Source organism: Plenodomus lingam (assembly GCF_022343315.1).
Source record: "Plenodomus lingam strain CAN1 chromosome Unknown contig_7, whole genome shotgun sequence".
NCBI classification, from domain to species: Eukaryota; Fungi; Ascomycota; class Dothideomycetes; order Pleosporales; family Leptosphaeriaceae; genus Plenodomus; species Plenodomus lingam.
In genome coordinates this window covers 198946-226042 of record NW_027093971.1, presented here as the reverse complement: position 1 = coordinate 226042, position 27097 = coordinate 198946, and the positions used below count along the sequence as shown (strand labels likewise).

The following is a 27097-nucleotide window of genomic DNA, read 5'->3' as shown; positions in this document are numbered from 1 at the left end:
TCGTTTGGATCAGAGCATGTTTACATGTGTGTATATACATATGTCCATGATAGTTTGGATTTACGTCGAGGGCGTTGATGCGTTTTGGGGGTGTTGGTGTTGTTGGTATTGTTTTTTGGAGGGGGCAAGAAGGCAGGAGGAGGGTGAGGGAGGGTAGAAGGAGGGAGGATGCAGTAGTGAAATACATATATGATGGCTCATTGTTATACACGCTGCCCTTGTCCACACCATGGCTCATGCTCGCCTTTTTCCCATGATGAAGTCTCGCATTAGTTCTGCACACGCTTTTCGTTTGATGGGTCCTATATCCTCTCTTTGGTTCCTGTATGGCATGGCATGGGGAGCAACGAAGCAACCCCGTATATAACCCTCCGCCTCCTTCCCTTTCTCCCTTTGCCACAGCGGATATGCAATTTTTTTCATCCCACCCGTACCTCCGAGCTCTTCTCTCTCCTTTCTCTCACCCATTTCCATCTCCATCTCTACCCTAGCCTCTACCTTATAAGCCCCATCTTCACCGCACCATCCACGCCGCATGCACAGGCTGCACGAAAAACGGCTCGAGTCAGCTACTCAGCGCCGCATTGGCAAGTTGCATTCTGCGGCCCCAGCCGCCGTAAATCCAGCCCACTGCGTCGGCCATGTCGTTGTGGTAGGGTGACCAGTCTGGCGAGCCGGGGGGTGTCAGCATGTTGCTCTGTTGGTGGTAGAATGGGAAGCAGTGGAAAAAAAAGGGACATGAAACATACCAAGCGGAGCAAACCCGCCCTTCCTCGCCTTCAACTCCTCCCAACTCGCCGCCCGCCGTGCCAATCCCAATTGCACAACCCGTGCGCGTTTTGCGCGGCGCGCTCGAATCCGGACTTCGCCTTTGACTTCTTGGTCGGGGGTGCCGAGGCGCCAGTTCTCTGCGATTTCGTGGCCGGGTCGCGCGGCCCAGGGGTACATGGCTCTGCCGTCTTCAGTTTTGGTGGGGTCGGTTGGAATGGTGGTGAGAGTGGTGGGAGGGGAAATAGGGGTAAGAGCAGCAGGAGGACGAGGGCCAGCTAGAACGGCGCCATCTTGCTGGTTAAAAGGGACGATCCACATTTGCACTTGTGCGCCCCCGCCACCACCCTCACCGTCATCCCGTTCCTTGAGCATATCATCCCAAGTCTGTGGCTGGACTTTGCGTTTCCGCCGCCCGTCGTAGCCGCTGGCGATGAAGTCTGTACAGGGCGTGATGTACAGTAATTCCCTCCACCCGTCGCTCTTGAGCAGGGCCTCGATGTCGAAGTAGGTGGTGAGATCGCGCCAGCCATCGCCCATGCCGAAGCCGTGCCAACAGTCTTCTACGGTTAGGGTGTCGAGACAGAGGCCCGGGAATAGGGAAAGCGCGTTGGCGGCGTAGTAGGTGGGGTAGTAGTCTGCGCGACCCGAGGGGTATAGCGGAAAGGGGTAACCGCGCAGTCTGATATGGCGGAGGTGGGTGAGGGTGGATTGGTCGAGGGAGAAGAGGGTATGCAGGAGGTCTTCTGTGCCGCGGAAATGGAGGGTGACGTTTTGGGGCAGGTGGCGCCAGGATTCCGTGTAGATTTGTTGTGAGGTTAGGAGGAGGGCTGTGCGGGTTGATGGTAGTGGGTCGGAGTTGGCATCCTCGGTCCAAGGAGCATCTCGGCTGCCTCCAGGCTGTTTGAATCCATGACGTATGGTGTAGCTGCTGAAGATAAATCCGTAGATTAGTTCACGGAGTTCCACGGGAAGGGAGAGAAAGGATGGTGTTGACATGGTGGTGATGTGCGAGGTTTGCAGGCGCCAGGAGTTTATTTCGGATGGTAGAAACATGGATCAAGTAGGCGTGAGTTTGGTCCGTCGTTTTCAGTTGTTGTTGGTGAGTTGCAAACGGTGTTCGTACCCGGGTGTTGTTGGAATGCAATGAATGCAATGCTTACGGAAGCCCGCTCGCTTTTACTCCCCAGCGGATGCAGTGTAATCTCAACTGTGAATAAATTCGAAACAAAACCGTCAAATGACAAGGATCTTGTAGAGGACTAGCAGATGACAAGACACAATGGAAAAAGAAAAGAAAAGAAAAGAAAAGAAAGGTGGCAGAATATGCGGGGTATAAGAGAGGCACGGGACTACACGGCGCGGCAGTGCCAACTTACCTACACGACGGATAACTCAAAAATGACGTTGGATGAGGCCAAGCTGGCGACGCAGAGGACCTGCATACTAAGGGCAGTTAGCGCGCATCAGATTGGTCGCCATGCTCGGTAGGACGACGCAACCATCCGAAAGATAGCGAGTTTGACGCATGTCACGCCTGGCGCGCCGAACCGCGAGACGGGTGGTAATCAAATCTGGCAGGGTCTCGATCGCGGAGGATCGGCATTGTTTGCATTATAATTCGCTATAGGTAGGATAGATGGACTTCGCTAAAGTATGTATCAATGGTTCCGCTTGTTTGGGGTATCGTCAAAGCGCTCTCACAGCTCGGAGGTCTCTCCCTTCTATCATCACTCGCTGAGTTTCAAGCGTATGTGCTTTACTGTGCACTCTCAGTCCAGCTTTGATCGCCCTCGGCCCCATTGATGGCCTTCGAGCGATTTCTTCTGTTGCCACTGCCACTCGACCAGTACAGGGAGAAAGTGCCACAAGTCAAATTCCGGCCAAAGACACTTCAAGAATACAATGGATGTGTTCTCGTGGCACTGCCAGAGCATAAAGTCACTCAGCCGTTGCACGCCGGACGTCCGTACCAGCAGGTCCAATGGCGGAGCATCAGCCGTCATCATGTTGTCCGTCAGCGTCTGTGCGGTAATTGTTTCGGGGTCGAGGAAGGCAGGACTGTAGGACAAATCATCTTTCTCAGATGGGTTGATCACCGTCGAGGTCGACGAAGACCGCTCGTCTTCGGCGAGTGTTGTATCTCTCGAGCCATCAGAGAGCCGCTCGTCAAGCTGCTCCGCTCCAGCATCTGCGTCTTCCTCGAGCATTTGTTTTCGAATGTGCTGCGTTATGTGCGACTCTGAAAAGGCGCGTTTCGAGGGTGTAGGGAGGTTGTGAATGGGCGTCCCATAGGTCTCGACCGTCTTCATGACAGCAGTCGTTATCTCATGCCGTGATGTGTAGGGAAAGCATACATTGAGCACAGCTCTGCCAAGTCTTAGTGATATTTCCTCGATGAGTGTGTGGACGAGTACTGACTTTTTGTTGTGTGCAGTCATTGCAACAGCTTTGTCCACGGCCATCAGCACGTCTGGTTGGATGAGCGCGCGCTGGCCCAGCACCCGTACAGATGCGCCATATCTGTCCAGCAGGGCCCCGTGTTCTGCTAGCTGTTGCAGCTTCACCTTGGCCATGGACATGAGCGCATCCACCTCGTGCTTGGAGCGCTTGAAGTTCTCTATACTGAATGCATAGATGGTAACTACTTTGACACCGGTCTTGTAGCACACCTCAAGGATCTGGCAGATAGATTAGCAAAGCCAGCCAGGACTAGAGACAACTCATCAAGCCATACCCTGGCCAGCGATTCGAATCCAAGATTGTGCCCTTCGACAGTCTCAATGTGATGATTACGCGCAAACCGCCTGTTTCCATCCATGACAAAAGCGACATGCTGGGGGATCGGGCCCTGCTTAAGGGAGCCAATGAGCAACTCTCGCAAGTGCCTGATGGTCCACGTCACTGGCGGCGACGTTGCGAACCATTTGTGTATGCGGGAGTCGTGGAGGGAGCCCATGTTGGTGGTGTTGGTGAGAACGTTGGAACAAGGTCTATAAAAGGTTTGAAACTGCAAGACAGACAGGCTACGGTGATATAGGTACGAGAAGGCTAAGACGAAGGGGAAATGGCGACAAGCCGAGAGCGAGAAACGACAGTCAAACAACAGATTATGAAGCGGGCGCCATCATGGTGATCAAGAAGCGAATCGCAAGGCAATGCAATGGCAAGATGCTACGTAACTTGGGCCCAGAGGCGCAGGGACCTGACGCGCCTCCCAAGAAATCCCCCCAAAGAGCCTCGTCGCCCACGTTGCTTCTGTGGCTGGGGACTGGAGACTGGGTGACTAAGCGTGGCGCGGCTCTTCTCTTCCCCCCCCCCCCTTGTGCCCTGTGCTGTCAAAGTCTCTGCCGGCCTTCCGTCCATCTTTCGACCTGGACCTTGTGCTGCCCACCCAACCCAACCGCGTGCCTCACTTGCCGCGTCATCAGAGCTGATCTCCTCCACCCCACTGCAACCTTTCTTGTGTATTACCGTATTCTCCCTTCTACTGACGACTCACCATGGCTGAGGAGGCGCAGAAGAACAATGTCCAGCTTGCTGCGGAACAGCTTGCCGAAGGCTTCGCAGTGCTGAGCGGAGAGTACCAAATCCTCTTTGATCAGCAGCGGCAGCTCGAAAGCAAGCTGTCATGGGCCAAACAACAGGTATGCTGTCATCTTTGCCTCACCCCTAATCCTCCTTTATCTTTTCTGTGATGAAAAACTTTAGCTCTAGACCTGCAGCTGCAAAGCGGCTGTGACAGACAACAACCACATTTCCTGATCTCACATCCCCCTTCATGCTCGGTCTCATGGTTACCTGTTGGCGACCTCCTAGCTGACGCCTGATAGTACCTTGATCTATTGAAACGATTCACACCAGCGACACTATCGCAAGACCACATTGCTTTTCTGCAAGACCTCGAACGTGTGGGCGGTGAGCTGCCACGGGCGCACATCAACCTGGTAGAGCAGCTGGCACATAGCGATGACGTTGAACGCAAGAGTCGAGCCGTGGCCATACAAAAGGCTGAAGAAGCTGCGCTAACCTTGCGCCGGTCTAATGGAGAGCCAGGTGTCACGATTTGGAGCGGGCCGTCCGCAGATAACTCCACCACCCCTTCAGAGACCCGAGCTGAAACAGTCAAATCGCCTTTAGAGAGGGACTTCACCGTCGCCGGAACACCGAGCAAGCTAGGCTGTCCTTTTGCCTCCACGACTGGACGACGAAGTCCACTCGCTACCCCTCGCAGTTCCACTTCTAGGCTGAGTCAACGGGGCAGACGATCACATCGTGCATCTTTCAACGACCCCATTCGCGCTGAACTCTGCGGTAATGACGCCACATCAGTTGCTGCCTCTGTGGCTGTGTCTGGGTCTGCTGCTGTTTGCCCAATTCGCTTCCTGGATCAGCACGACCCAGAGGAGGTCGCAAAATATTTCGAAAAACACAAACACGAGCTTCCACGAAGCCACGAGGTCTGTATCACCCGCTTCCAGAGAAATGCAGAGAGCATAGAACAGCTGGACAGAAAATATGGCAATTTGGTCAATATGATACAGGGTCTCGGCCAGAAACACCAAGCGTGGCTCCCGGAAGAGCCTGAAGATGTCATCGCAGAAGAGCCTGGCATTGCATCCGCGGCCAGTGCTGATGCAAAGGCAGATGCCAAGGTTCAGAGGTGGGCTACAGCAGTGTCGGCCAGTCTGCATGGAGGTACTCCACCGCCTGAAGATTCTGAACCAGAAGTGCCTGACCCAGATGAGGCACGGACTGCACACTTTGATCGTGATAGACCACTCAAGGAAGTCAGGGTTGGAGAGTCACCGAGCCGACCCTGGGGCATATCGATACCGGCCAAATACACCAATGCAGACAGTTCCTCATCCGTGGGCTCTGTGCCAACCGCCTCACCACAACTACCGACTGAGCAAGGGGAGTCTACTGGGCAAACACCGCAGAAAACTAGAAAATGTCCATTCGATCATGGTGCCATGATGGGCCAGGCGACCACACAACCTGAGGCTACGCCGGTAGCACCACCTACACAGCCGTCAGAGCCTATTCCATTGCCGACGCCGCCGCCACCAGAAGCCCAACCACCATTACAGGCGCCGGAGTCAGCGACCAAAGCGGCTGGAACCCCCAACGTAATCCCACAAATGGTGTTTAATGGACCGGTGTTTCTGGGGTACCCGCCAGAACAGCTGATTGCATTGTTACAAAACAGCAACCTAGGGGCCGCCATGCGGTGATGTTTGTGTTCTTGTCAGCATTTGATTCGAGTGCGTGATTCGATGTGAGGTATTGTATTGTAATTTCAAGGTAGGCATTTAACGACTTGCTCTTGGGCCTGTGCAACGTTTCATCCCATTGCCATTGCATCCTCCGTGTCGAGGACAAGGAGAGAATTGGTTTTCCTCTTGGGTGTTAGCTGCCAGCATCTATGTGGACATGTGAACCGAGAGATGACCATCTCGCCTTGCTACCCGCGCACGAGGCGTTTCTCGGCCTGTGTGCTGACATGGACCGTGGTGACGAGAAACTTAGTTCTTTTTGAGATCTGCCATCCACATCCGCACGCCTTTGGCACTGTCATGTGCGGCTCGAAACACTGCGCTGGTGTCAAAAGAAGTCTGGGCCTTTGTGGTGGTAGACTTACACTGTCGCTCATTCTCGTCTAGGCCTCGCATGAAGTCGGCACCTTCACCCAGTGCGCCTCTAGGATTATGAGCCTGATCGGCTATGACTGCTGCTCTTGACTTGAATGTCTGGATTTTGGTCAATGGCGGTGGCTATGTAGAGAGGTAGATTGGAAATTACATGACTGAGGACTTCCATCATTTCTTCATCCTCAAACAACTCGAGTATTCTGGCGCCAAGATTGTAGAAATGGGGAGCCAGGGCCCGCAGGTCGACGGTGCGGGGGTCTGCTTTGAGCGCGTTCATGACGCGTGGGGCTAGTGCAGCGGGTGGATCGAGGGTGAGGAAGGCGGAGGTGTTGAGGGTGTGACTAAGGCGAGGATGAACATGAACAGACGTCCTCTTTTTTGTCCGTCTCGAACGAGGGGGTTTAGGCTTCTAGTTACCTTAGGGCGAGCATCTCGCCGAGCCAGAGTGGGAGCTCAAGCTTGGAGCCTTGTTTGATGTCGCCCGTCATGTTGCCTTCGAGGTAGCCGAGACCAGGGACGGTGAGCTCAAAGGTACAGGGCACCTTTTGGGCGTCTGTGAGGATGGCATCGACGTCGTAGTAGGAGGTCATGATGAAGTGGGATGGATGGACTGTTTGGCAATTAACAAGGGAAGCCGAGATGGGGATGCTGCCATTAGATAAAACATGTACCTATGTGTGTGGCATGTGGCATGAGTGTTTGTGTCAAGTGTGTCTGGATGTTGGTGATATGGGGGGGGGGCACGTGATTGTCGCGCAACAGAACTTGAGAAGGAAAAGACCCTTGCTCGAGGCCGAAGGCGGGTCCGTGTCGCGTCTCGCGTGTCGTACCTAGAGTAGTTGACGAGCAGACAATAGAGAGGAGGATGGCAGGTAGCCGTCCAATGTGCAAGAAACTTTGATGACGGGGTGTCCAGAGTAGAAGGGCGATTGGCCACAAGGTAAAAAGCTGGGAACAAGCAAAGTGAACGTCTGGAGAGTGCTTACTCAAGTGCCCGGTGGATTGATTGCCCGTCTGCGTATGCCTGGCGGAGAGGTCCCGGCGAGAAGGCTACGAAGCAGTGCCAGCAGGTAGGTATAAAGTTGGACGTGTGGTCTTGCAGTCGTGATGGGGTAAGGTAAGGTGTGTAGCTATCCTATCACCTCATATAGCCTTTTTACCTAGTTATTGCATTTCTAGTTCCCGTCCCCAGTCCTGTGTCCCTCCATCATCCATCCATCCATCCCATTCCCTTGGCAGGCCATATCTCGAGCGTTGTCCACCACCACCTTTTTCTCTCTCTTTCTCTTTCGCCTATTGCCGCTGCACAGTAAGCACTGACCACCGAGCACACTCGAGGCAGGGCTTGCGTAGGGGGGCGAGACTCGAGCGAGTGCATGTGTGCCCAAGCTTCTACTAGTAGGCAGTGTTGACCCTTACCTAGGTATCTAGCTACCCTATCCTACCTTGGAACCTGGCCCAGACTTTTGATAGGAGGGGACGAGAGAGGCGCCGGCCACCAGCAGCAGGAAACGCCAGACATTGGAACCAACTGTAACCACGGTTGCACTGCATTGCATTCGAGCCTGCCCTTCCACCTTCTTGTCCGTCGTCAACTCAGCAAAGAGCAAAGCATAAACATAAAATAAAAACACAAAAGAAGAAGCTCAAGCTTCAACTGCCCATCGCCCCAGCGCAACCATCATTTCTAGAGGGTGCATCCCTCGACGCCAGACAGTGTATGTTATTGTGTTGTTGTTCTTGTTGTATTAAAACGTTCTTCCAAAACGGGCTTTCATTACCACTACCTCCCTACACTAGGTAGGTACTCTACGTACTGCTCGGCCCTGTTTCGTATGGTACGGTACCCATAGGGACCGGTACTCTACCTTCCCAAACCATCGACTTCGTTCGTTCATTCCCGCTCGGCCTACATACATGACTTGCCTTCTACAGCCGTCATTGCTAACTCAACATTGGCACACAGCCGAGAACTATACACATCAACAAGCTTACGCAGCCCTGATTGCGCATTGCTAGCTGTCGTTTGATGACTGCACCCCACGAAAACACCTCCCCCGCCCCATAGGCACGCTTCTACAACCTCGCGCCCCCTCCCCTCCCCTCCGACCCCCCCACGTCTTCCCCCCCCCCCCTTCTTCCCCCACTGCAACGGCGGCCCTATTGTACCTGTCAACCTGGTACCCGGCATCATGGCAGTCAGCGAACGAATCTCACAGCTCATGGGCGCCCTTGACAGCGGCTCTGGGCCCAACACATCTGGTGCGACCTCACCAGGCGGCGACTGGCGGCAGTCGAACGGCAGCCTCCATGGCGAAGACGAGAGGAGTCGCCCGCGGACATTTCCCTACGACAAGTACCTGCCCTATCAATCCGAGGACCAGGCAGAGCGCGAGGAGAGCCTCAACACATGTCTCAAGCACCTCTACATCGCCGTCTCCGCCGGTGACTTTGCGCCGGGCGCCGTACATTGGACGCGCGAGATTCGAGGATGGCTGTCGCTCAAGTTTGACCTGCCCCGCAGCACGCGCGTGAAGCTGGTCAATCTCTACTACGAGCTGGCGCTGGCTCCAGGCCTAGATTATTTGGTGGCGGAGCGCTTTGCGAGCATGTTCATGGTCTTGACAAAGTGAGTCTTGGACATGGCGTCATACACAACACACACACACACACTCACTCACTCACTCATTACACCATCCAATTGTGACAACAGGGACTGACATGTGGCAGGCGCAAACACTATCTGAGGCCCGCCAAGGACCTCGTTCTCGATTGGCGGCCGCTCTACCGTGAGCTGAAGCTCTTCGTCTTGCCCTCCGAGTCGGGAGGCTCGCATCCGCCCAATGTCAAGCGTAACATCCGAACCTTGACCAAAATGTGCACCTTTGCGCAACTCTACTTCGATCCCAAGGAGATACCTGCCATATTTCAAGAACTTCTGCCATTTTTCAGCACGTCCTTTACGGAAAACGCCTTCGTCGTAGTCGGCTTACTCAATCTCCTGCTTCCCACACATCCAGCGCCAGAGGACATGGCCCAACTATTACCACAAGAGTACCTGCCCACATTTTTCCACCTCTGGTCGTTGGTCAACCGCTCGAGACTGTTTGATGCACACTATCTCGACACCCTCTCAAGGTTGGCTAGGGACAGCCTGACAGCAGCACACGTTCCATTCTCACAATACGGCGTCTTCACTGCAGAACAGTCTTCTCAGATCTTCACGGCGATCTTGAGGCTGCTCGAGATTCCCGTGGGCCAGGCAACATCAGCATACAGTCCGGTAGTGGATCTAGGAGCAGGTTTGGCCGTGATGCTGGATCGTGATCCTCGGAAGCACCCATCTACGCATCACATTGCCCGCATCATCTCCATGTCGCTGTCCCCAGCGTGTGTAGAGAGCCCAGATTCTGTGCTGACGAAGCTTGAAGGCCTCGTTCAGGCAGTAGAGACCTTCTTCCATCCTTCCAATTCTGGCAGCTGGACGAGGCCATTGTCCCAGTTTGTGTACTACTTGGCCGACTTCTTCGTTTTGCGTTGGAACCGGGAGCACAGTGGCGAGATGGACGTGCCTCAAGACAGAAGGCTGAATGACGCAGTCAAGCGGCGTTTCGTGCTCTGTTTGCGCGATGTGACCTTCATGGGCATCTTCTCAAAGAGTGACAAAGCTGTGCAATACGCCTTGTCTACCCTGCAGAGCTTGGCTTATCTGGAGCCCAACCTCATTCTACCTGGCGCATTACACCGAATCTATCCAGCGATGCAGGGGCTTGTTGAGGTGCATCGGACCATCTCGTCCATCCGAGCGTTGCACATGCTTTCCAAGGTCATGGCCAAGACAAAAGGCTTTCGCTGCCACGTCACCTCGGTGCTCGGGCTTGCACTTCCTGGCATAGACGCCAATGACCTGGAAAAGACCTTGCACACGCTACAATACGTACAGGGTGTGTGCTACCTCGTTCCCTTCCATGATTTGACAAAGGCGAAGAAGGCTTCGGGCGCAGACGCTTCCCGAGATGGCGCAACTTCGCCCATGTCGGACGTTGGTGGTGACACTGGACTGGCTGTACAATGGATCACAGAACAAGTGGAGCGCCTCGAGAGTAGTGGTGGAAATGTCGAAATCGACTACGACAAGGAGCTCAGCGATGAGGACGAGGCGATGATCTTGAAGTCCTCGACCACTGGGCTGAATGAATTTCTCATCTCCTTCCTCGGTCGTGTCTTCACACTCTTGGAAAATCTGCCGGATGCGTCTAGGGTTCGCACTGGATCGCCAGAAGAATATGTGGTCAATCACCTGCCCGCTGCCTTCACACCATTACTCGCGGCCCTCTCGCCTGAGCTCTATGATGTCGCATTGGATAAGATTGCCAACTTTATTACGAATCATGTCATCCACCAGGCTCGGGATGCTATTGCCTTCATCTGCAATAGTCTGGTGAAGATTAATCCTGAGAAGGCTTTGAAGCGTCTCTTGCCACATCTCTTTGCCGGTATTCGTACCGAGATTGAAGATATTGGTGCTGGCTCAACACGAACGACTGGTACGGAGGTTCTTCCTCGCGATCGTGCACTCGTGTGGAATCTTAGTATTCTTAGTATGTGTGTCGTTCATGTTGGCGACGCCGTTCTTGAATGGAAAGACGAGTTGTTCGAGATTGCAGAGTATATGCAGCAAAAGTGCCGTGGTACGCCTACTGTTCACGTCTCCAACTTCATCCATCATTTGTTGCTCAACTTGACATGCACCTACACTGTCGATTACTCCATCTACGAAGACGATGAGCTTGAGCAGGGCTTGTCAACAGAGTCGTGGGGTCGGCAGATGGATGTGAAGGAGATGAAGATCAAGTGGCATTCTCCCAACGCAGAAGAGATTGACTTTGCGGTCAAGCTCTTTGAGACGCACTCTAATAGTGCCATGAAAGCTCTTACTGCACTGACTCAGTCTGATCCACCAATCAAGCGTGAGGGCACTGGCAAAGACTGGTCGGATGAGGTTTCGAGGAACTTGGTTTTGCTCCGGCTCATTATTTCTGGCATCTCCGTCCTCTTTGACGTAAAGCACGACCAAAGCGAGGGAAGTGATGCTGAGACGAAGAATGATCCTGATTCCATGGACACAGAAGCTGTCGACGACGGTGATGCTGGCCTGGAAGAGGCTGAAGATGAGGAAGTCAAACCCACTTTTCAGTACGAGTCTGGATACCCACTCCGCCGCACTGACAAGAACTACACTCTCATCCACGATCTGCGCCATCAAATTGGTGAGGTACTGCACAATGTGCATCGCTTCCTGATTGAGAAGCAACCAGATGATGTGCCCTGTTTCAATTCGCTTTACAACGCCTACCGCTCGTGGTTTATCGACGTTGGCATCGAACGCTCTGCTCACGTCCTGGACAGGATCTCTAGGTTACTGGAAAATGATGAGCAAGCGTTCAAGTTTAGCGGACTGAGAAAGCAATATCCACGACCTTTGTTGGTACGACGTGCAAACGTATATCATCTTCAGCGACTTCGTCACAATGCCACGCCTCGCCCGAAGACAGATCTTGATAAGCGGCTACTGCTGGATCTTGCCGAGTCAAGCATATCTCTCTACACAGAGATCCGACGCACAGCACAGACCGCAAATGAATCTGCCGTCAAGTGCATACTGGGTGCTAGGCCGCTCGTCATTCCACCGCTATTAGACGCCTTCGTCAAAGCGGTAGCGGAGAGCGATTATCCGCGCATTAAGGGTGCCATGTTTGCTCTCTTGTTTGGTAGTCTTGCAAAGACCATAAGCCGAGATTGGCGATTTACTCCCAAATTAATAAAGGCCTTCATTGACGTGACTGGAGCCGACAAGCCTTCGGTACAGAAACTCGCCACAAACGCAACATTCCAAATCATGGACATGGGCAAGGCGACGGAACGCATGGTCATCATGTCGCCGGATTCTGTCAAGGCGATCACATACGCTATTGATCCCAGCGAGAACAATAGCATCGAGTTGAAGATTGCGAAGCGACGTGACTTTATCAAGAAGAAGCGGGCTCGCATCGAAAGCAAGAAGGCAGAGTTGTCAAAAGAACTTGTTGCTATTGCCAACACGGAACACTGGAAAAAAGTTAGTCGGACGGCAGCAATCATGATCAATCTGGGCATGCGTTATGACTCGATTGCTTCCGATGAGATGATCGACCTGGTCACCAAGGGCACGATCGACCAGCACCCTAGCTTACGTGGGTTGTATGCTGGGGCTTTGATTGGCTTGTTCTCCGTCATCCAAACGCGTGCAATTACTGGTCACGACTACGAGAAGTACCTGCTGGGCAAGGAAGAACTACCTGATAAGGTCACAATACCTACCAGACCCGATGACCCCAACTGGACTGAAGAGTACCTCGCTTCGTTTGCACAGCCAGAAGCCAAATACTACATCGACTTTGACTACCCTGGATGGTTGGTCTGGAACAAGACCATGACTGGGTTCAAGCCGAATGCACCTCAATTGTCCTATGATAATGTCGAAGATGAAGTCCGCAAGAAGATTGCAAAACATTTGACACGATCGTGGTTCTCAAACTACTTCGCCTTCATGAAGCAGGAGCCGCGAGACAATAGTGCAGACCGCTTCCGCATGTCGAGCGCAATGCTGCTGACGCATTCATTTGATCTTATCTTCTGTGGTTTGACGGAGGCGACCTTTGAAGACATAAAGGATCTGACGCAGTCTGTATATGGCGATGGCAGCGACAAGCATCAGCATCGCGCAACTGCGGAGATTATGGCAGCACTGCTTTCCTGCGCACCAGACCTCAAGCCTGAGCATCGTGAAGAAGTCTGGGAATATGTCTTCCCGATCGTCCGTGGGGTTTTCCAAGACGGCCTGACACCTGAGAATTCCGGCTACTGGACTACATTCCTCCACGTCGTGCTTCAGTCCAAGGATCCACGCCGAGGATGGCCCTTGGTCGACTGGCTCGCCAGCTTCCGTCTCGACATGGAGTCTAATGCGGCTTTCAAGGAGAGCTCCAAAGTCAATCTACTTACTCAAGCCATTACGGATGCTGGCTGGCATTTCCGTCTAGAGAAGCCAATCCTTGAAGACCTGATGAAGCATCTCGATCATCCGTACAAGGGCGTGCGTGAGGCCATGGGGTTGACTATTGCAACCATATACCGTACACGCTATCACGAATCATACAAGGATGTCGATACCTTGATCAAAGCGCAAAAAGAAGCTTCTTCAATCGGTGTACGTCCCTACCAGCCTACCGAAGAATTCAGCCGCACCATCACCGAAACGTTTGAGCGCCTGGAGGCCTGGCGCCAGCAACGTCCTGCGGGTCAACAAACCCCATCATCTTACACGTCTGGTGGCAAGACTGTCCTCCTCTGGCTCGACTCGACACTCTCTTCATACGAATGCATATCACTCACTAAGTTTTTCCCTGATGTTTTCATGGAACAACTGCTCCACATGATGGACATCAAAGAAGACCCCGAGCTCCAATCCCTCGCCTACCACGTCTTCCGGCATCTACCTAATATTCCTCACCGTCAAGGTGAAGACGCATCCTTCATCGCAGCCCTGATACGCATTGGTCGCACAGCAACATCCTGGCACCAGCGCCTGCGCATCCTCATCAATATCCAAGTCCTGTACTTTCGCCGCCTCTTCGTCATGAGCGAAGAACAGCAGCAAAACATGTTCGATTGCGTCTCGGCCATGCTCTCAGACGTCCAACTCGAAGTCCGGATGGGTGCGGGAACCACTTTGTCGGGCATGATTCGCTGCTCGCCCCTCGCGTTCCGCGACCGCCAGGTCTCGACGCTCAAAGAACGCTTCACCAAGCAACTGGTCAGGAACCCTCTTCCCAAGTCTCGGATACCGGGTACGCCGACACCGGAGCAGAGCAAGTTGGTGCTCACGCGCCATGCGGCCGTGTTGGGGCTTGGATCCCTGATTCAGGCGTTTCCTTACCAGAGTCCGCCGCCGGCGTGGCTGCCTGATGTGCTTGCGACGCTTGCGAGGAAGGCAGCTGGGGACCCGGGTATGGTAGGCAAGAGTGTCAAGAGTGTACTTGCGGATTTCAAGAAGACGAGGCAGGATACGTGGCATGTTGATGTCAAGGTAAGTCGAATCTTTCCCTGCCGTGCTTGTGATTGATGGATGGTGATGAGGTTGTTGTTCTGGCAAGAGGAGAGAAAAGCTAACGGTTGAACAGGCGTTTGAACAAGAGCAGTTGGAGGATCTAGAGGGTGTGCTTTGGAAGAGCTATTTTGCTTGAGAGAAAGTGTTGGGTTTGATATAGATCAAGTGTGGTTGTTTTGGGGATGGATTGACGCGTGGGCAAGGAAGAGTGGTTAGACTATGGGCTCAAAGGCATCACGGATGATTGAATGGGTACATGGTTCCATACCAGAAGCATAGAGAGCTCTGGATTGCCGAGTCGGAGGATGAACATGTTTTAGCATGACGCTGTATTATGTATGACTGGCGCCAGGGTGGAAACTGTGGCAATGGATCGGCGATAGGGATGTAGGACTAGAACAGGTCAACAGGTCAACAGTCAACAGTCTATCTTGTCAGGATCTGGGATCTGAGACATAGGTGATGTTACTTACAGGGGCGGGTGGATGCCGATATTTCCGAAGAACGGGTTTAACGCGAATGCATGTAATATGCGCGCGCACATGCGTCAGTGCCTTGGCGCCTGCCCTACTCCAACATCATCACATCAACAACACCCCCACCCATCATCCCCCGTTCTCTCCTCTCCGACCATGTAACACCACCAGCGCGCGAAAGAGTCTTAATTTCTAATCATCATCTATACTAATCAAACCCCGTCACCCGATGCATCCCTTGCTCGCTGCGCACTCCACCAGCCTCCGGCCGCCATCATGCGCATCCCCTTATTCCGTATCTGGTACTCGACTACCTATACGACCCTCCTTGTTCTCACCCTCTTGCTACTCTGCGTGAGCCCTGGCGATACCATCTACCAGTCCATCCGCACGAGCGAGATCCAGAAGCTTTTTGTGATTGGTGGGGTTTACCTGCTCACGGGAATCATTGTCTTGCTCATTTACTCGACGCGCATATACACGAATAGGACGGTGTTGGCGGCGATTCCAAAGGGATATCTACCAGTTGAGGAGGGAGAGGTGGGAACGGGTGTCCGCCGAATGATTGTCAGGCATCTGAGGAGGAGTGCGGTTGTGGCGTGGGATAGCAGACCGAGGGATGTGCGGGGAGAGTTTGGACAGATCGAGGAGGAAGAAAGTGATGCCGAGGGGGTGCAGAGGCTGTACAGCGAGGAGAGTAACAAGGAAAAGGCCAAGGAGAAGAAGGCGAAATCAAAAGGCCATCATCGCGCACCGGAAGCGACCGTCCTCCATATCGATCCCAAATCCCCGCCGTGGGGCCACATCTCGCATCCAGGCTGGGCTTCTCCTGCGTCGCCCGATCTGCCAAATCTCCAATACTGGAGCGTAATATGTGAACTCCCCAACCTCATTGAAGCCAAAGCCGTCTCTCTGGCACCCCCCGATCCCGCCCTCGAATACTATGACATGCAGCAATACCCAGCCAACGCGCCACCCCTCCCCGACGCACAAATCGTCACCCTCCTCCAACGCCCCCGCGCAATGGGTCTTCGCGAATACCTCGCCCGTCTCTCTTCCTTTGGCCTGCTCAACCCCCCATCCCTCGGCCCCGCTTTCCTCGCCCAATACGAATCCGCGCGCTTCTCCTGCAACAGCCTCACCGAACCGGAGTTTCGCTCGCTCATGGCCATTTTCGCAGACATACTCAACGGCATGACGCAACTCGACCCGGACGTCGTCGAGGAGGCGCGCGCACAGAGTCTCGCATCGGATACCCGCAGTCTAGCACCCACGGAATCATCGCTGGATAGCAGTAGGAGCAGCAGCAACAGTCGTTCATCAAACTCACACATGCCATACCGAACCCCACAACTCCACCGTCAAAACTCGACACCATCTTACCCCGACACCGACGACAACGATAATGACAATAACAGCACCACTCCCCCCGCAAGCCTCACCAGCAACCCAAGCCTCCACACCCTCCACACAGCCCCTTCAACCCACCATCCACCTTCCTATGCAACACCCCGCTCCCACCTCCCTCCGCGCCACTCCTCTTCCTCCTCCTCCTTCCCCCACACAACCCCAAGCCCCTCACTGCGCTCCGCCGCCTCTGACTCTGAAACAGGCAGTGTGAGGATTCATCGCTGGCCAGCGAGAAGAGACGGGTTGGATTCGGGCTCGAGTGCGCGATCGGGATCCAGTGCGTCGTTGGCCGCGAGTGCGCGCTCGGTTATTCGGTTGCGTGCTGGGGCTGGGGGTGGTGGTGGTGCGGGCGATGGGTTCGGGATGCCGTATCGGTATTATTTCGAGGCTGGGTGAAGGGGGGGATTACGTTTATACGCATGACTTTTTTTCAACCGCGGGACACGAAGCGCGAGGTGTGAGATGGTGCTGTTTGTGTTGGCTGTGTTGCCCTGCATGGCTATTGTGGCATGTATTATGCTATGCGCTCTTGGTATACAAAGCCAGGTCCCAGGACTCAGGACTGACTTTCAGGCAGTACGTTGCGTTTTGAGGCTGTTGGGCGCGGCTGGGGTGCAGTGGGAGAGGCGGAGGACGGGGAGCGGAAATGGGAGGGGAGGAGAGGAGGAGAAGAAGAAGAAGAAGAAGAAGTCTCGAGTCAAACAAGTAATGAGAAGTAATGAGAAGCGAGAAGAGGTAGAGCGGGGCATGCGAGGTGCGAGATGCGAAGCGAGTATAAGGAGCATGGAGTAAGAAGTAAAGAGAGAAGCGAGACAAAGACTCTTAACTCCCAAGTTCTGAAAAATACTACATGAAAACGTCGCAGTCTTGAAAGTAGAGTGCAGTCAAGCCAGCAAGATGTACAAGACAGGGCATTATTCTGTCCATCTAACATGCAGCAAGTCCACTCACTGTCTGAATTAGAGATACCTACTACTCCATCTCTCCTGCTGAAGAGCAAAAAAGGCCAAGACAGCCATGGTCCTGTTGAGTTGCAAAAGGACATAGGCGGTGCAGCGTGCAAAATTGAAGTCATCATCACATGCACACATCAAGTCGCGTCACAACAGTCGTGTTAGATATCACGTATGACATTGATGCTTGGCCATCAACCCTCCACAGACAGAGGTAAGCAAGTCTATGACAGCCATGATACTCAGATGCTGGATAAAAAAAACAAATCCAGGAGAAGGCTCAGGTGTCCTATCGTCAACCCTTGACGAGCCTCTCTCGGGCACCAGACTTTTACGCCTGCGCCCAAACACATTACTCTGTGCCCTGTTCGACAAGTAGCGGTAAGAAACAATCTCGGAATCGTCAAGTGTGGCACGCACCCAATCGGCCAACAAATCGACCTGCTAGCCCATACTCGCCCGAAATAATCGTACCCGTGTTTTGAAAAGAGGAAAGCCCCTGTGCTCATTCATTACTGGAGACAAGTTCGTGCTCCCCCACATTGAGATCGATGTCTAATCGTTTCGAGAATGTTTTGGATGGGAATTTTGAAAGCCACAGCCCACCATAACGCCATGCAATGCCGCAAATAAAGGGACAATAGGTATGTAGAAGAAAAGAGCTGGAGTGGTTGCCATTCACGGCTAGTCCGAGCTCTGTGGTTGCACCTTGTGGTGACTGACGGTGCTTCTTCACGACTTGCGGAAGTCGGACAAGACAGGGTAGATCAACTCAAAGGCCTGGTAAATCTCCTCACGGACCTTGGCACCCGTGAGCACAATTTTGCCGCTGACGAAGATGAGCAAGACAATCTTGGGCTTCATCATGCGGTAAATGAGACCGGGGAAGAGCTCAGGTTCGTAAGATGAGAAGGTGTGATGGCGTGAGGCAAGACCCTCCAAGCGAATGGGGAACTTGATGTCACAGGAGCCAACGATGTTCTGGATCTTGAAGTCCTATCACCACAATTAGCATGGACAGGCCGTGGTGGAGCCAGCACAACGTACGGTGAACTTTGCATTGAACCCCAACTTCTGGATGATCCGCGCATATTTGCGGGAAGCGAGGCGGCTATCATCTTCAGACTTGGCACCCGTCACAACCATCTTGCCACTCGCAAAGACCAGAGCCGTCGTCTTGGGTTCACGGATACGCATGATGACCGCAGCAAAACGCTTCGGGTTGTACTCGGCGTTGCGGGCGTGCAGAGCAATCGTCTTGAGGTCAAGGCGAGCAGAGAGGTTGACGGTAGCCACGATGTTCTGAAGAGTCGGCACGATCCCAGAGGGTACTTGACCATTGGTATCGGGAGTAGCCGCAGGAGTCGCAACACCGTTCGCGTTGTTGGCATCCTGTTGCGCATTCTTCTCAGAAGAAGGTGGGGTCAGGTCCGCGCTGTTTGGGAACGCGAGGGAGCCTGGAGCCACAAACTAAAGAGAGCATGTCAGAAAAAGGGTTAGGAGACAAAAAGCGAGCACATCACTATCTTACCGTCTTGGCCTGTGCGGCGGTGGACGGGTGAGAGACGAGAGAGTTGGGATCCATGATGATATTAATTGAGGATGGTATCCGAGTGTGAGCTCGAGAGAAGAGATATTATCTTGGCAGACTGCGCAGGTCAGAACAAAGTTTTGGAGCGGCACAGCGAGAGCGGCAGCGGATGTCAAGCCAAGGGGCGACGACGTGGTCGCGCGAGAGTGCGGACGTCGGTCGACACCACCAATGGGGTGGGTATGTGGAAGAGGGTCTATAAGGCGTGCAGGTTGGGTGGAGCAAGTACCGGACGCAGGAGAGCTACAATCGAATGTGTCCCTCGCAAACGCTGACAAGATCTTGTCGCCAACGGCTCGAAGCTGTCTGATGGGACAGTCGATGGTAGGAGTCAGTGATGGTGAGTGGGCTGAGAGACCAAAAGCGAAGCCAGCAAGCCTTTGGCGTAGGGATGGACTGGGGACGCGACTGCGAGGCGGGATCTCCGAATGCCGTCGCAGACCAAAGAGGCTAGCGCCAACCGCGAAATAATTTACTTTCTCGGCCGCCGAGAGAGCAACAAGGTGCAGCAATATCAGCACGCAAATGAGTCCCGAGTCGCAAGTATTAAGAGGGCGCGCAGGCTGAGAACGAATGTTTTCGGGCTGCGGCGTGGGGGGTTGTGCGGCGAGGTTGACGTGAGGCGGCGACAGGAGCAAGTCGGAAAAGGCTGCGAAATGATGGGGGGAGCCCTCCTCTTTATAGGCGTTGCAGCCTGCCTCCGAAATCCGTCTGTGCGCCACCAGCGACAGGGATGGTGTGCCAATGCGGCTTAGCCTCGCCCGCTGCTTTAGCGCGCCAGAAGATTCTGAGGCCAGAAAAGGGGCGGCTGCCTTCCCCCCCCCAGCCCAGTCATGCACAAAGGGTGGAAAGCCGAACTCTTCTTCTTCCTTCCTTGTCCCTAGGTACTAGGTACCTGTTTGCTTGTTGTCACGGTGTGTCAATACGCGTTTCAACCAGCAATAGCAGCATCAGCAGCAACAACCAACCCCATGTTGTGTTGTCATTGGTGAAGAACGCGTCGCGACATGGACGCGCGCAGACAAGGCAGGAGCAGCCTACCAGGAGAGATTTGGGGGGGCTCTGTCGCTCCTTCCCATTACCAGCGATGACGCTCTGACCCGCAACCAGCCATAGCCCCCCCCCCCCTGCCCGAATTCGCTTCCAGCTTCGACCACTCACTCTCGTCGCCTCATTTGCCGCACCGACGATTTCAAACGGCGACGGCGACAGTGAAAAATTTCTTCGCCCATGCATCGCCCAACCGTGTCGTGGTTGTGCTGGTGTTCTTCTTGCCACTGGCGACGGGCTCCTCTGTTGCCGCCGCCCTGGAATGTGTGCCCTTTCTCTGAGACAAGGTGCAACGTGCGGCGTGTTCCCACCGCGTGCGGCATGCACTCGAGCAACAACCCAAGTCGACAACGGGTGCGGTAGGTGGGCGTGCAGACGACGACAAATAAGAAGAGAAGGGTCGCAGAAAAGCGAGGACAAGCATGCCTGGGACGCGATAAGGAGACCGACAAAGCAGCGACTACTCTTCAGAAATCTTGGGCAGCCGGTAGGGTAGCTACGGTAAGTCGTTGTTTGGCTGGATGCTGGCTGTGCATCGGGCAGCGGCCGGTCATCTCCGCCACCAAGCCCAGCCTATGACTCACGGCCACCCTCACCGGAAAAGACGACACGTCGCGTCTCCCGATCCAGTGAGACAGACGAATGCCGGTTGCAATGTGAGCTTTGCAGCAGAGTGAGTACATGGTCCTCTGGGTCGGTGGTCTAAGTAGTAGAAGTTTCGCTGGGAGAGTCAGCATGTACCCTGCCAATGGATGGGAAAGGGAGACATGGGGAGACGAGATTAAAAAGCCCAAGGGTTTGGAAGTGACGCGGGATCTGTGTTGCTTGTCACGACTGCGCCTCTTTTCCCTAATTTCCAGTGTGCACATGTGAAAAAGGCGAAGAAGAAATGGCTTTGTCAGCTGCATGACGCTAGCCTGCATCCGCTTGCGGGCTCGCCAAATTGTCACAAACTTTGACCCCCACACACATTGCAGGCGAAAGGCATCAAAATGGCAACATGCAACATGCAACATGCAACATGCAACATGCAACATGCAACATGCCACAAGATCGCCTTGCACCATTGTTTAAATTCCCACTCCTCAAACTCTGTGCAAAACATGCCCAAATCGCACTTTACGCTATCATGTGGATGGACATGTACGGCCCGACCCACTACCCATTCATGTTTTCTTTTTTTGAAAAAATATTACATTCATATAAAACAAAACAGAACTACAGAGTTTGAACATCTGGGGTACAGCTTCTAGTTACCTTTTTCCCGCTTTTGACCTCTACAAACTACATCCCCAATCATTTTTGCACTTCACTTGGAGATGTTGGCTTTTGGCTTCAGACGACGTCTCAGCTCCCTTGTTCTTGATTTCAACATGCGATGTTGGCCTCGCTATTTGACCAAGTAAAACTAAACACCATGACATGTAGGTGGGAAGTATCAAGTCCAATCTTTCTTAGCAACACGACTATTGCCTTCTTTACCGTTAATGCAGCAGAACCCAGGGAGAAGCAAGCTGCTACCAAGTGAGTTTACGACAGTACCGGTATCCTCTCTTGACATTCGTCCTTGGAATACACTCATGTCGCCAAATGGTCGCGCTGGAGCGTAGTGCATCGTCCGTCATGCAGGCTTTGAACGACAGGCTTTGAACAAGTCGCATATGTCCTCTTTCACTATAATAATACTATCATCGCTCACTGTCCACCCTCACTAAACGCCGTAGACTACTCAGCTTATTTCAACCGCACCTCCTCTAATTACCCTCACCCTGCGTCTCTCAATCACTGCCCAGTATTCGAACAACGACAGATTGAACTAGTATTCTTTTTGCGCCATATCATGGTACAATTTTCGTTACAGTTCAAGCCCAAAACACCGCGCGTCAAGCCAAACGTCACCGCCATACCACAATTCACCCTCAGCCCAAGACACCACGCATCAGACCAAGAGCCGTCATCATCATGGCAATCTTTCCCTCCAAATCCCAATTTCTACGCCTTGGCGTCCAACCCATCACGCCCTCCCCAGCCCACGTCTCCCAGGACTGCGTCATCTGCAAAGACCCTCTAGCTCTCCGCCCTCACATCACGACATCAACTCCCCCTTCTCACCCCGCCCTGCGTATCGAATCCTGCGGTCACACCCTAGGCCTCGAATGTCTCTCCGCCTGGCTCAACGTCAGCAACACCTGCCCGACCTGCTCACGCACCCTCTTCCAAGTCCACATTCCTCGCATCACCCAAGAAGACATCGATGTTGTCATTCGCTCGCTGGGCCACAGGTATGGCGTGGACCGCATCGTGAGCTTACTTGCGCAGCGCATCAGGAAGCAGGATTTGGAGGCCGTTGTGATGATGCAGAAGAATCAAGAGGAGACGAGGAGGGACCAATTTGAAATGGCGGAGCAGGATTGGCTCGACAATGGCGACGAGTTGGATGTTGGTGGTGATGACGATGATGACGAAGAAGAGGAATTCGATGCGCATGAGGCCATGGGGGTTGATGAGGACGATGAGGATAAGAGGGTTTTGGAATAGTGAAGGAAATGAAGGGTGGACATCGCACGATGGAGATGAAGCACCCGCGATGGAGTATCATGAGTCGGTGGCCGCATTTTGCACAGCACACATTCGCAGGTTGCTGGAAGCATCCTGGCCATACTCTCCACATATATGGTAATGATTTGATGAATTACTAGCGAAATTTGAAGCAAACGAGGCAAGTACAATCGAATACGTTGTGGAGTGTTACTGCTGTCTTCACAACACGGTCCTCACCTTCCCATCAACGCGCATCCATATACTATACCACGCCTTCCAGACCCACGAAAAGCCCAATACTTCCACATAGTCTTCACAGCTGACATCCATTCCCTCCACTCCACACTTCTTCTCTCCAACATCACCACTGAAACCACTATCAACTACCACCAAACATATCATATCACATCCACATTCACTACCACCTCATTTAACATGACCGACTCAAACACCACCCTACCCCTCCCTAACTTTGAGACTTTCCTCTATCAAGGAATGCCACCCATGACCACCGACCTCGACTGCTGCGACATCTGCTACAGACACTGCCCTGTCCCACCACCCCCCCCACCCGCCCTCCCAACCCAAACCCCACCCATAACTCAATACATCACCCTCGATGCCGCCTTTCAATTAGCCCTAGAAGCCCACTATCCAGTCCGCCTAGCACGCTGTGGACACTGCTTCTGCCGTCCCTGTCTGCTGACGGAGTTTGCCGTGCTCGGGCTCAGAAATAAGTGTCCCATGTGTAGGCGAGTGCTTTTTTTGGAGCCAGAGTATGAGCCGTTGGTGGTGGAGTGGGGGTCGAGTGCGGATGAGGAGGGGGAGGAGGAGGTCGAGGATGCGAGGATGCAGGGTCGAGATGGAGATGATGGGTTGGGAGCAGTTGCTGAGGGTGTAGAAGAATTAGGGCCAGTGGCTGAGGGTGAGGAAGAGTTAGGGCCAGTGGCTGAGGGTGAGGAAGAGTTAGGGCCAGTGGCTGAGGGTGAGGAAGAGTTAGGGCCAGTGGCTGAGGGTGAGGAAGAATCAGGGACAACGGCTGAGGGTGTGCAAGCATCGGGACCGTCTGCTTCGAACGCGCAAGCGCCAGAGCCGTCTACTTCGAGCGTACATTCATCCGAATCATCCCCTTCGAACGGGAATTCACAAAGACCATCTGCTTCTACGGTACAGCCATCGGAGCCATCTGCTTCGAACATGCAATCACCAGGACCAGCTGCTTCGAGCGGGCATTCACCGGGACCAGCTGCTTCGAGCGGGCATTCACCGGGACCAGCTGCTTCGAGCGGGCATTCACCGGGACCAGCTGCTTCGAGCGGGCATTCACCGGGACCAGCTGCTTCAAGCGCGCAATCATCAGGGCCGTCTGCTTCAGAGGTACAATTACCGGGGCCATCTAACTCCCATCATCAGATGACCACTGGCTTAGTTAACGAAACTCTCACACACCAATCACCCCTATACCCACTCCCACAGTCTTTCCAGAACAATTATCCCCACAGTAGTTCGCCCACTGGACACTCATCAATCCGGAGAGGAGGATCCTCCAATGGAGCCCTGCTACCCAGTGGTAGAGGAAGAGGAAGATTAGGCGTGCCTAATGACCTTCCCAACAACCCCTTCCATGCGATTATTGCCAGGCCTATGTCAAGAAGAGATCATGCCTACCCAACAGTGAAAGAAATCTCCCCTTCCCCAACAGCGCCCATAAGAGAAGAATCTCCCGATGGGATGATCGCAATGAGGCGGCACTTCCTCCCATTGCCCACGGGCAGCTTGACGACTGATTATGTCGAAAGTCCCTCGCGATCCAATCTGTTCCAACAAGCCAACACTGACGAGCGATTTTCTCATAGCCATCCAAGCAACCAGGCCTCTGCGCGTGAATCGCAACCAAGCATACCTCCTTCACCCTTTCTGACAATGAACTATAGGATACGCCATACCCAGTCCATAATTCAAGACTTGATGCGCGATCTGGACTCACCTGTACCTCTCTCGCCTTTCCAGACTGGGACTTTCGCGGACAGGGAGAATCGCTCGCCAGCGGATGCCGGGAACGCGTCTAGCAACTTCTCACAGACTAGGACCTACAATCCATGGGACGTACAAAATTGGCGTAACAGTCCATGGAACGCGCAGAATTTGCGTGCTAGATCAAGGACAACATTTCCTCCCAACTCGTCTTCACAAAACGTGGTCATGCCAGGCACTGCTCCAACATGCCCTTACCCTATCTGCCATCCAGGCACCCAACCCCAAACGCCTCACAGATCTTCTGCAAGAAACTCGGGCCCTTTGACCCAAGATCGTGGTGTCAGCCGCACCAGGCCCAGTAGTCGCCGACGGATCGCCAGGTCTTTTCCAGAAACGCGGGTTAGGACGCTGGGCCCACCTCTGGGATTTGGAGATATGGCGAACCGTTTCAATCGTAGAATCGCGGCGCATGTTCAGAGGGTTTTACTACAGAGGCGGCGCTTGGTTCAGCAGCATGGATTTGGAGAGATTACTGGTGCCGGGAGGCGGATGATGGAGAGGACTGATGAGAGGGATGGCGAGCAGGTGGGGGCAGAGGAGACGGAAGCGGAAGCGCAGTTTGCAGACCAGGTTGAGGAGTAGATTCAACAAGGTGCCACACCAGCTCAAGACGCAGCCTCCGAAGATCCGGAAGAAAGGCTCGCTGGTGAGGAAGGAGGAGAAGACTTGGGTGAAGCCCAACCACAGTAAAAAATTATTATTTACAAACTCGATTCAACACCACGGGTGTCGACTAGTGTAGAATGCATACCTGGCATCCACCGTGATGGAATTCATCCAATCTAGCCTATTCATGTCTTCTCCTCTCACTGCATTCAGAAACCAAACCACAGCCTCACTCTCATCCATGCTGTGTACAAATCTCATTGGTAGCCCCCGATTCCTGGGTCTAAGCAGAGTTCATTTATTGCGGCGTAGAGGATGTGGACTTTTTGTCCTTGAACTATGGCGAGCACTGTCAAGTATTAGTAGATAGAATAAGTGTTAGAGACAATATAACTTACACAGAGAGCTTCAATCTACACGGGACTTCGTTAGCACGCAGTCACAAGACGTGAAACAATCGGCAGGAGAAAACTTACACGATTGCTGGAGTCGCACCAGTGAGTTGCTGTTTCGCCACCGTTCGCTTCAGTCCACGGTTCGGAACATTTTCCTCGATAGATGTTCCGGATCGCGTCCTGTTCTTTCGTGCACTGTTCTGTTGTTTAGCTCTCACTCAAGTACGTTTTATTCAATGAGTTAACGTACACAGAATGAAGTCCATGTTGGATCCTGCTCCTGTTAGCGTCCGATAAGTTTTGCTGGGGACTAATACATACTCTACAAGACAACCCCGACGGGAGGTTATATTTATTGCCTTCGCAATAACGATAATCACGCGCCAGCACAGATGGGATTAGAACCTGAGCTAACAAAGCTGTGACCACGAGTAGCTTCATGATTGTGGCTGATATTGCGCAAGGCGTAGAATTATGGATGGAGTATCTAGATGGATGTGGGCGAAGTATTTAGAGAGGATATGAGAGGCATTTTATAACTAGCCGTCTACATAACTACTCCCATCAGCGTAAATCTTCTAACAGAGTCAGGGTGTACAAAGCTCGGCCTTGTAAAGAGTCGTATATTGCTCTAGAAATTTAACTATATTACAGTCTCTTGAAATACGAGTTTCTGTTTCAGACAGTCTCTAGAAGGGTGACCTACCAATTTTTCTAACGAATAAAAAAAGAGTTCGAGGACCGGCAGCCCGGTCTCAACATTTGTTCCTTGCTCGACCGGCCCGATAACGGATAGCCGTCCCCATAACTTTCATCTACATACAGCGCACGAACTATGCCAAGGTCTTGGAAGACACATCCGGAAGGACATGCGATTTCTATTTGTTTTACCGCCTGTTTGAGCAGCCATTTTTTACTTGTTTCAAGGTGTGCGAGCTTGGGAAATGGGTCAGGAGAAAGATTCCCGATTTGTACTTGTGGAATACCGGTAGGATGTGCCTACCTACTGCGTCCATACAGCAGGCATTTGGTAAGCCTCATACGAGCACCCAAAGAGACAATTCTAAACTTTTGTTGGCGAAGCTCCTGCAACGACTCTCTCCATGTTTATAGCTTTCAGGTCTCACATTGATCAAGATTGGCCATCATCCGGGGAAACACGCAAGTTGACCACCCCTCCTAACATATACAGGAATGACTGTATTTTGCTGCGTTGTCTAGACCATTTATCGCTCGACAGGCTGCTACTTGACCGACAGAATGAGTAACAAAAGCTCCAATGATAAAAGTAATCGTGAGACTACGAGACACCATGATACTGCCTCGTCGACCCAGGAAATTAGCTGGACAAAACACGCACAGATTTGATGTACTGAAACTAATGTTACTTTGAAAACTTAAGAGGAAACCGCTTGGCAAACCATACAGTCCCAATATGGGCAGTTTGTGACCGTCTTGTATCATAGC

The 27097-nt window shown here is 53.1% G+C and overlaps 13 protein-coding genes across 13 annotated transcripts; 6 read left to right on the top strand and 7 right to left on the bottom strand.

The window, feature by feature from the left end:
• Window positions 1-194: 194 nt before the first annotated feature.
• IAQ61_009921 (uncharacterized protein) lies at window positions 195-1824 on the bottom strand (the record flags this gene model as incomplete). The annotated part of the gene is made up of 2 exons (XM_003837768.2): window positions 195-666; window positions 750-1824. 2 exons carry the CDS (start codon window positions 1822-1824, stop codon window positions 566-568), a joined length of 1176 nt encoding a protein of 391 aa, XP_003837816.2. The 3' UTR covers window positions 195-565.
• Window positions 1825-2540: 716 nt separating this feature from the next.
• IAQ61_009920 (uncharacterized protein) lies at window positions 2541-3727 on the bottom strand (the record flags this gene model as incomplete). Its single annotated transcript, XM_003837769.1, has 3 exons — window positions 2541-3138; window positions 3190-3449; window positions 3506-3727. 3 exons carry the CDS (start codon window positions 3725-3727, stop codon window positions 2541-2543), a joined length of 1080 nt encoding a protein of 359 aa, XP_003837817.1.
• A 544-nt stretch (window positions 3728-4271) lies between these two features.
• Window positions 4272-6005, top strand: IAQ61_009919 (uncharacterized protein; the record flags this gene model as incomplete). The annotated part of the gene is made up of 2 exons (XM_003837770.2): window positions 4272-4415; window positions 4602-6005. The coding sequence occupies 2 exons, from the start codon at window positions 4272-4274 to the stop codon at window positions 6003-6005; spliced, it is 1548 nt and encodes a 515-aa protein (XP_003837818.2).
• A 291-nt stretch (window positions 6006-6296) lies between these two features.
• On the bottom strand, window positions 6297-7012 carry PSF3 (DNA replication protein; the record flags this gene model as incomplete). Its single annotated transcript, XM_003837771.2, has 4 exons — window positions 6297-6364; window positions 6413-6521; window positions 6574-6763; window positions 6840-7012. 4 exons carry the CDS (start codon window positions 7010-7012, stop codon window positions 6297-6299), a joined length of 540 nt encoding a protein of 179 aa, XP_003837819.2.
• Window positions 7013-8491: 1479 nt separating this feature from the next.
• On the top strand, window positions 8492-14707 carry IAQ61_009917 (uncharacterized protein; the record flags this gene model as incomplete). Its single annotated transcript, XM_003837772.2, has 3 exons — window positions 8492-9051; window positions 9153-14550; window positions 14645-14707. Coding segments are annotated over 3 exons (6021 nt in total), but the record flags the coding sequence as incomplete, so codon positions are not given.
• A 616-nt stretch (window positions 14708-15323) lies between these two features.
• Window positions 15324-16853, top strand: IAQ61_009916 (uncharacterized protein; the record flags this gene model as incomplete). Its single annotated transcript, XM_003837773.1, has 1 exon — window positions 15324-16853. One exon carries the CDS (start codon window positions 15324-15326, stop codon window positions 16851-16853), a length of 1530 nt encoding a protein of 509 aa, XP_003837821.1.
• A 99-nt stretch (window positions 16854-16952) lies between these two features.
• Window positions 16953-17249, top strand: IAQ61_009915 (uncharacterized protein; the record flags this gene model as incomplete). The annotated part of the gene is made up of 1 exon (XM_066098588.1): window positions 16953-17249. The coding sequence occupies one exon, from the start codon at window positions 16953-16955 to the stop codon at window positions 17247-17249; it is 297 nt and encodes a 98-aa protein (XP_065951415.1).
• Window positions 17250-18142: 893 nt separating this feature from the next.
• Window positions 18143-18995, bottom strand: IAQ61_009914 (uncharacterized protein; the record flags this gene model as incomplete). The annotated part of the gene is made up of 3 exons (XM_003837775.1): window positions 18143-18406; window positions 18458-18880; window positions 18942-18995. 3 exons carry the CDS (start codon window positions 18993-18995, stop codon window positions 18143-18145), a joined length of 741 nt encoding a protein of 246 aa, XP_003837823.1.
• A 51-nt stretch (window positions 18996-19046) lies between these two features.
• IAQ61_009913 (uncharacterized protein) lies at window positions 19047-19974 on the bottom strand (the record flags this gene model as incomplete). Its single annotated transcript, XM_066098587.1, has 4 exons — window positions 19047-19059; window positions 19231-19244; window positions 19295-19712; window positions 19970-19974. 4 exons carry the CDS (start codon window positions 19972-19974, stop codon window positions 19047-19049), a joined length of 450 nt encoding a protein of 149 aa, XP_065951414.1.
• Window positions 19975-20195: 221 nt separating this feature from the next.
• IAQ61_009912 (uncharacterized protein) lies at window positions 20196-20740 on the bottom strand (the record flags this gene model as incomplete). Its single annotated transcript, XM_003837776.2, has 2 exons — window positions 20196-20477; window positions 20636-20740. Coding segments are annotated over 2 exons (387 nt in total), but the record flags the coding sequence as incomplete, so codon positions are not given.
• A 740-nt stretch (window positions 20741-21480) lies between these two features.
• On the top strand, window positions 21481-22589 carry IAQ61_009911 (uncharacterized protein; the record flags this gene model as incomplete). The annotated part of the gene is made up of 2 exons (XM_003837777.2): window positions 21481-21575; window positions 21872-22589. Coding segments are annotated over 2 exons (813 nt in total), but the record flags the coding sequence as incomplete, so codon positions are not given.
• A 438-nt stretch (window positions 22590-23027) lies between these two features.
• On the top strand, window positions 23028-25211 carry IAQ61_009910 (uncharacterized protein; the record flags this gene model as incomplete). Its single annotated transcript, XM_003837778.2, has 1 exon — window positions 23028-25211. The coding sequence occupies one exon, from the start codon at window positions 23028-23030 to the stop codon at window positions 25209-25211; it is 2184 nt and encodes a 727-aa protein (XP_003837826.2).
• A 361-nt stretch (window positions 25212-25572) lies between these two features.
• On the bottom strand, window positions 25573-26071 carry IAQ61_009909 (uncharacterized protein; the record flags this gene model as incomplete). Its single annotated transcript, XM_066098586.1, has 5 exons — window positions 25573-25584; window positions 25634-25648; window positions 25712-25825; window positions 25881-25904; window positions 25952-26071. 5 exons carry the CDS (start codon window positions 26069-26071, stop codon window positions 25573-25575), a joined length of 285 nt encoding a protein of 94 aa, XP_065951413.1.
• Window positions 26072-27097: the final 1026 nt, after the last annotated feature.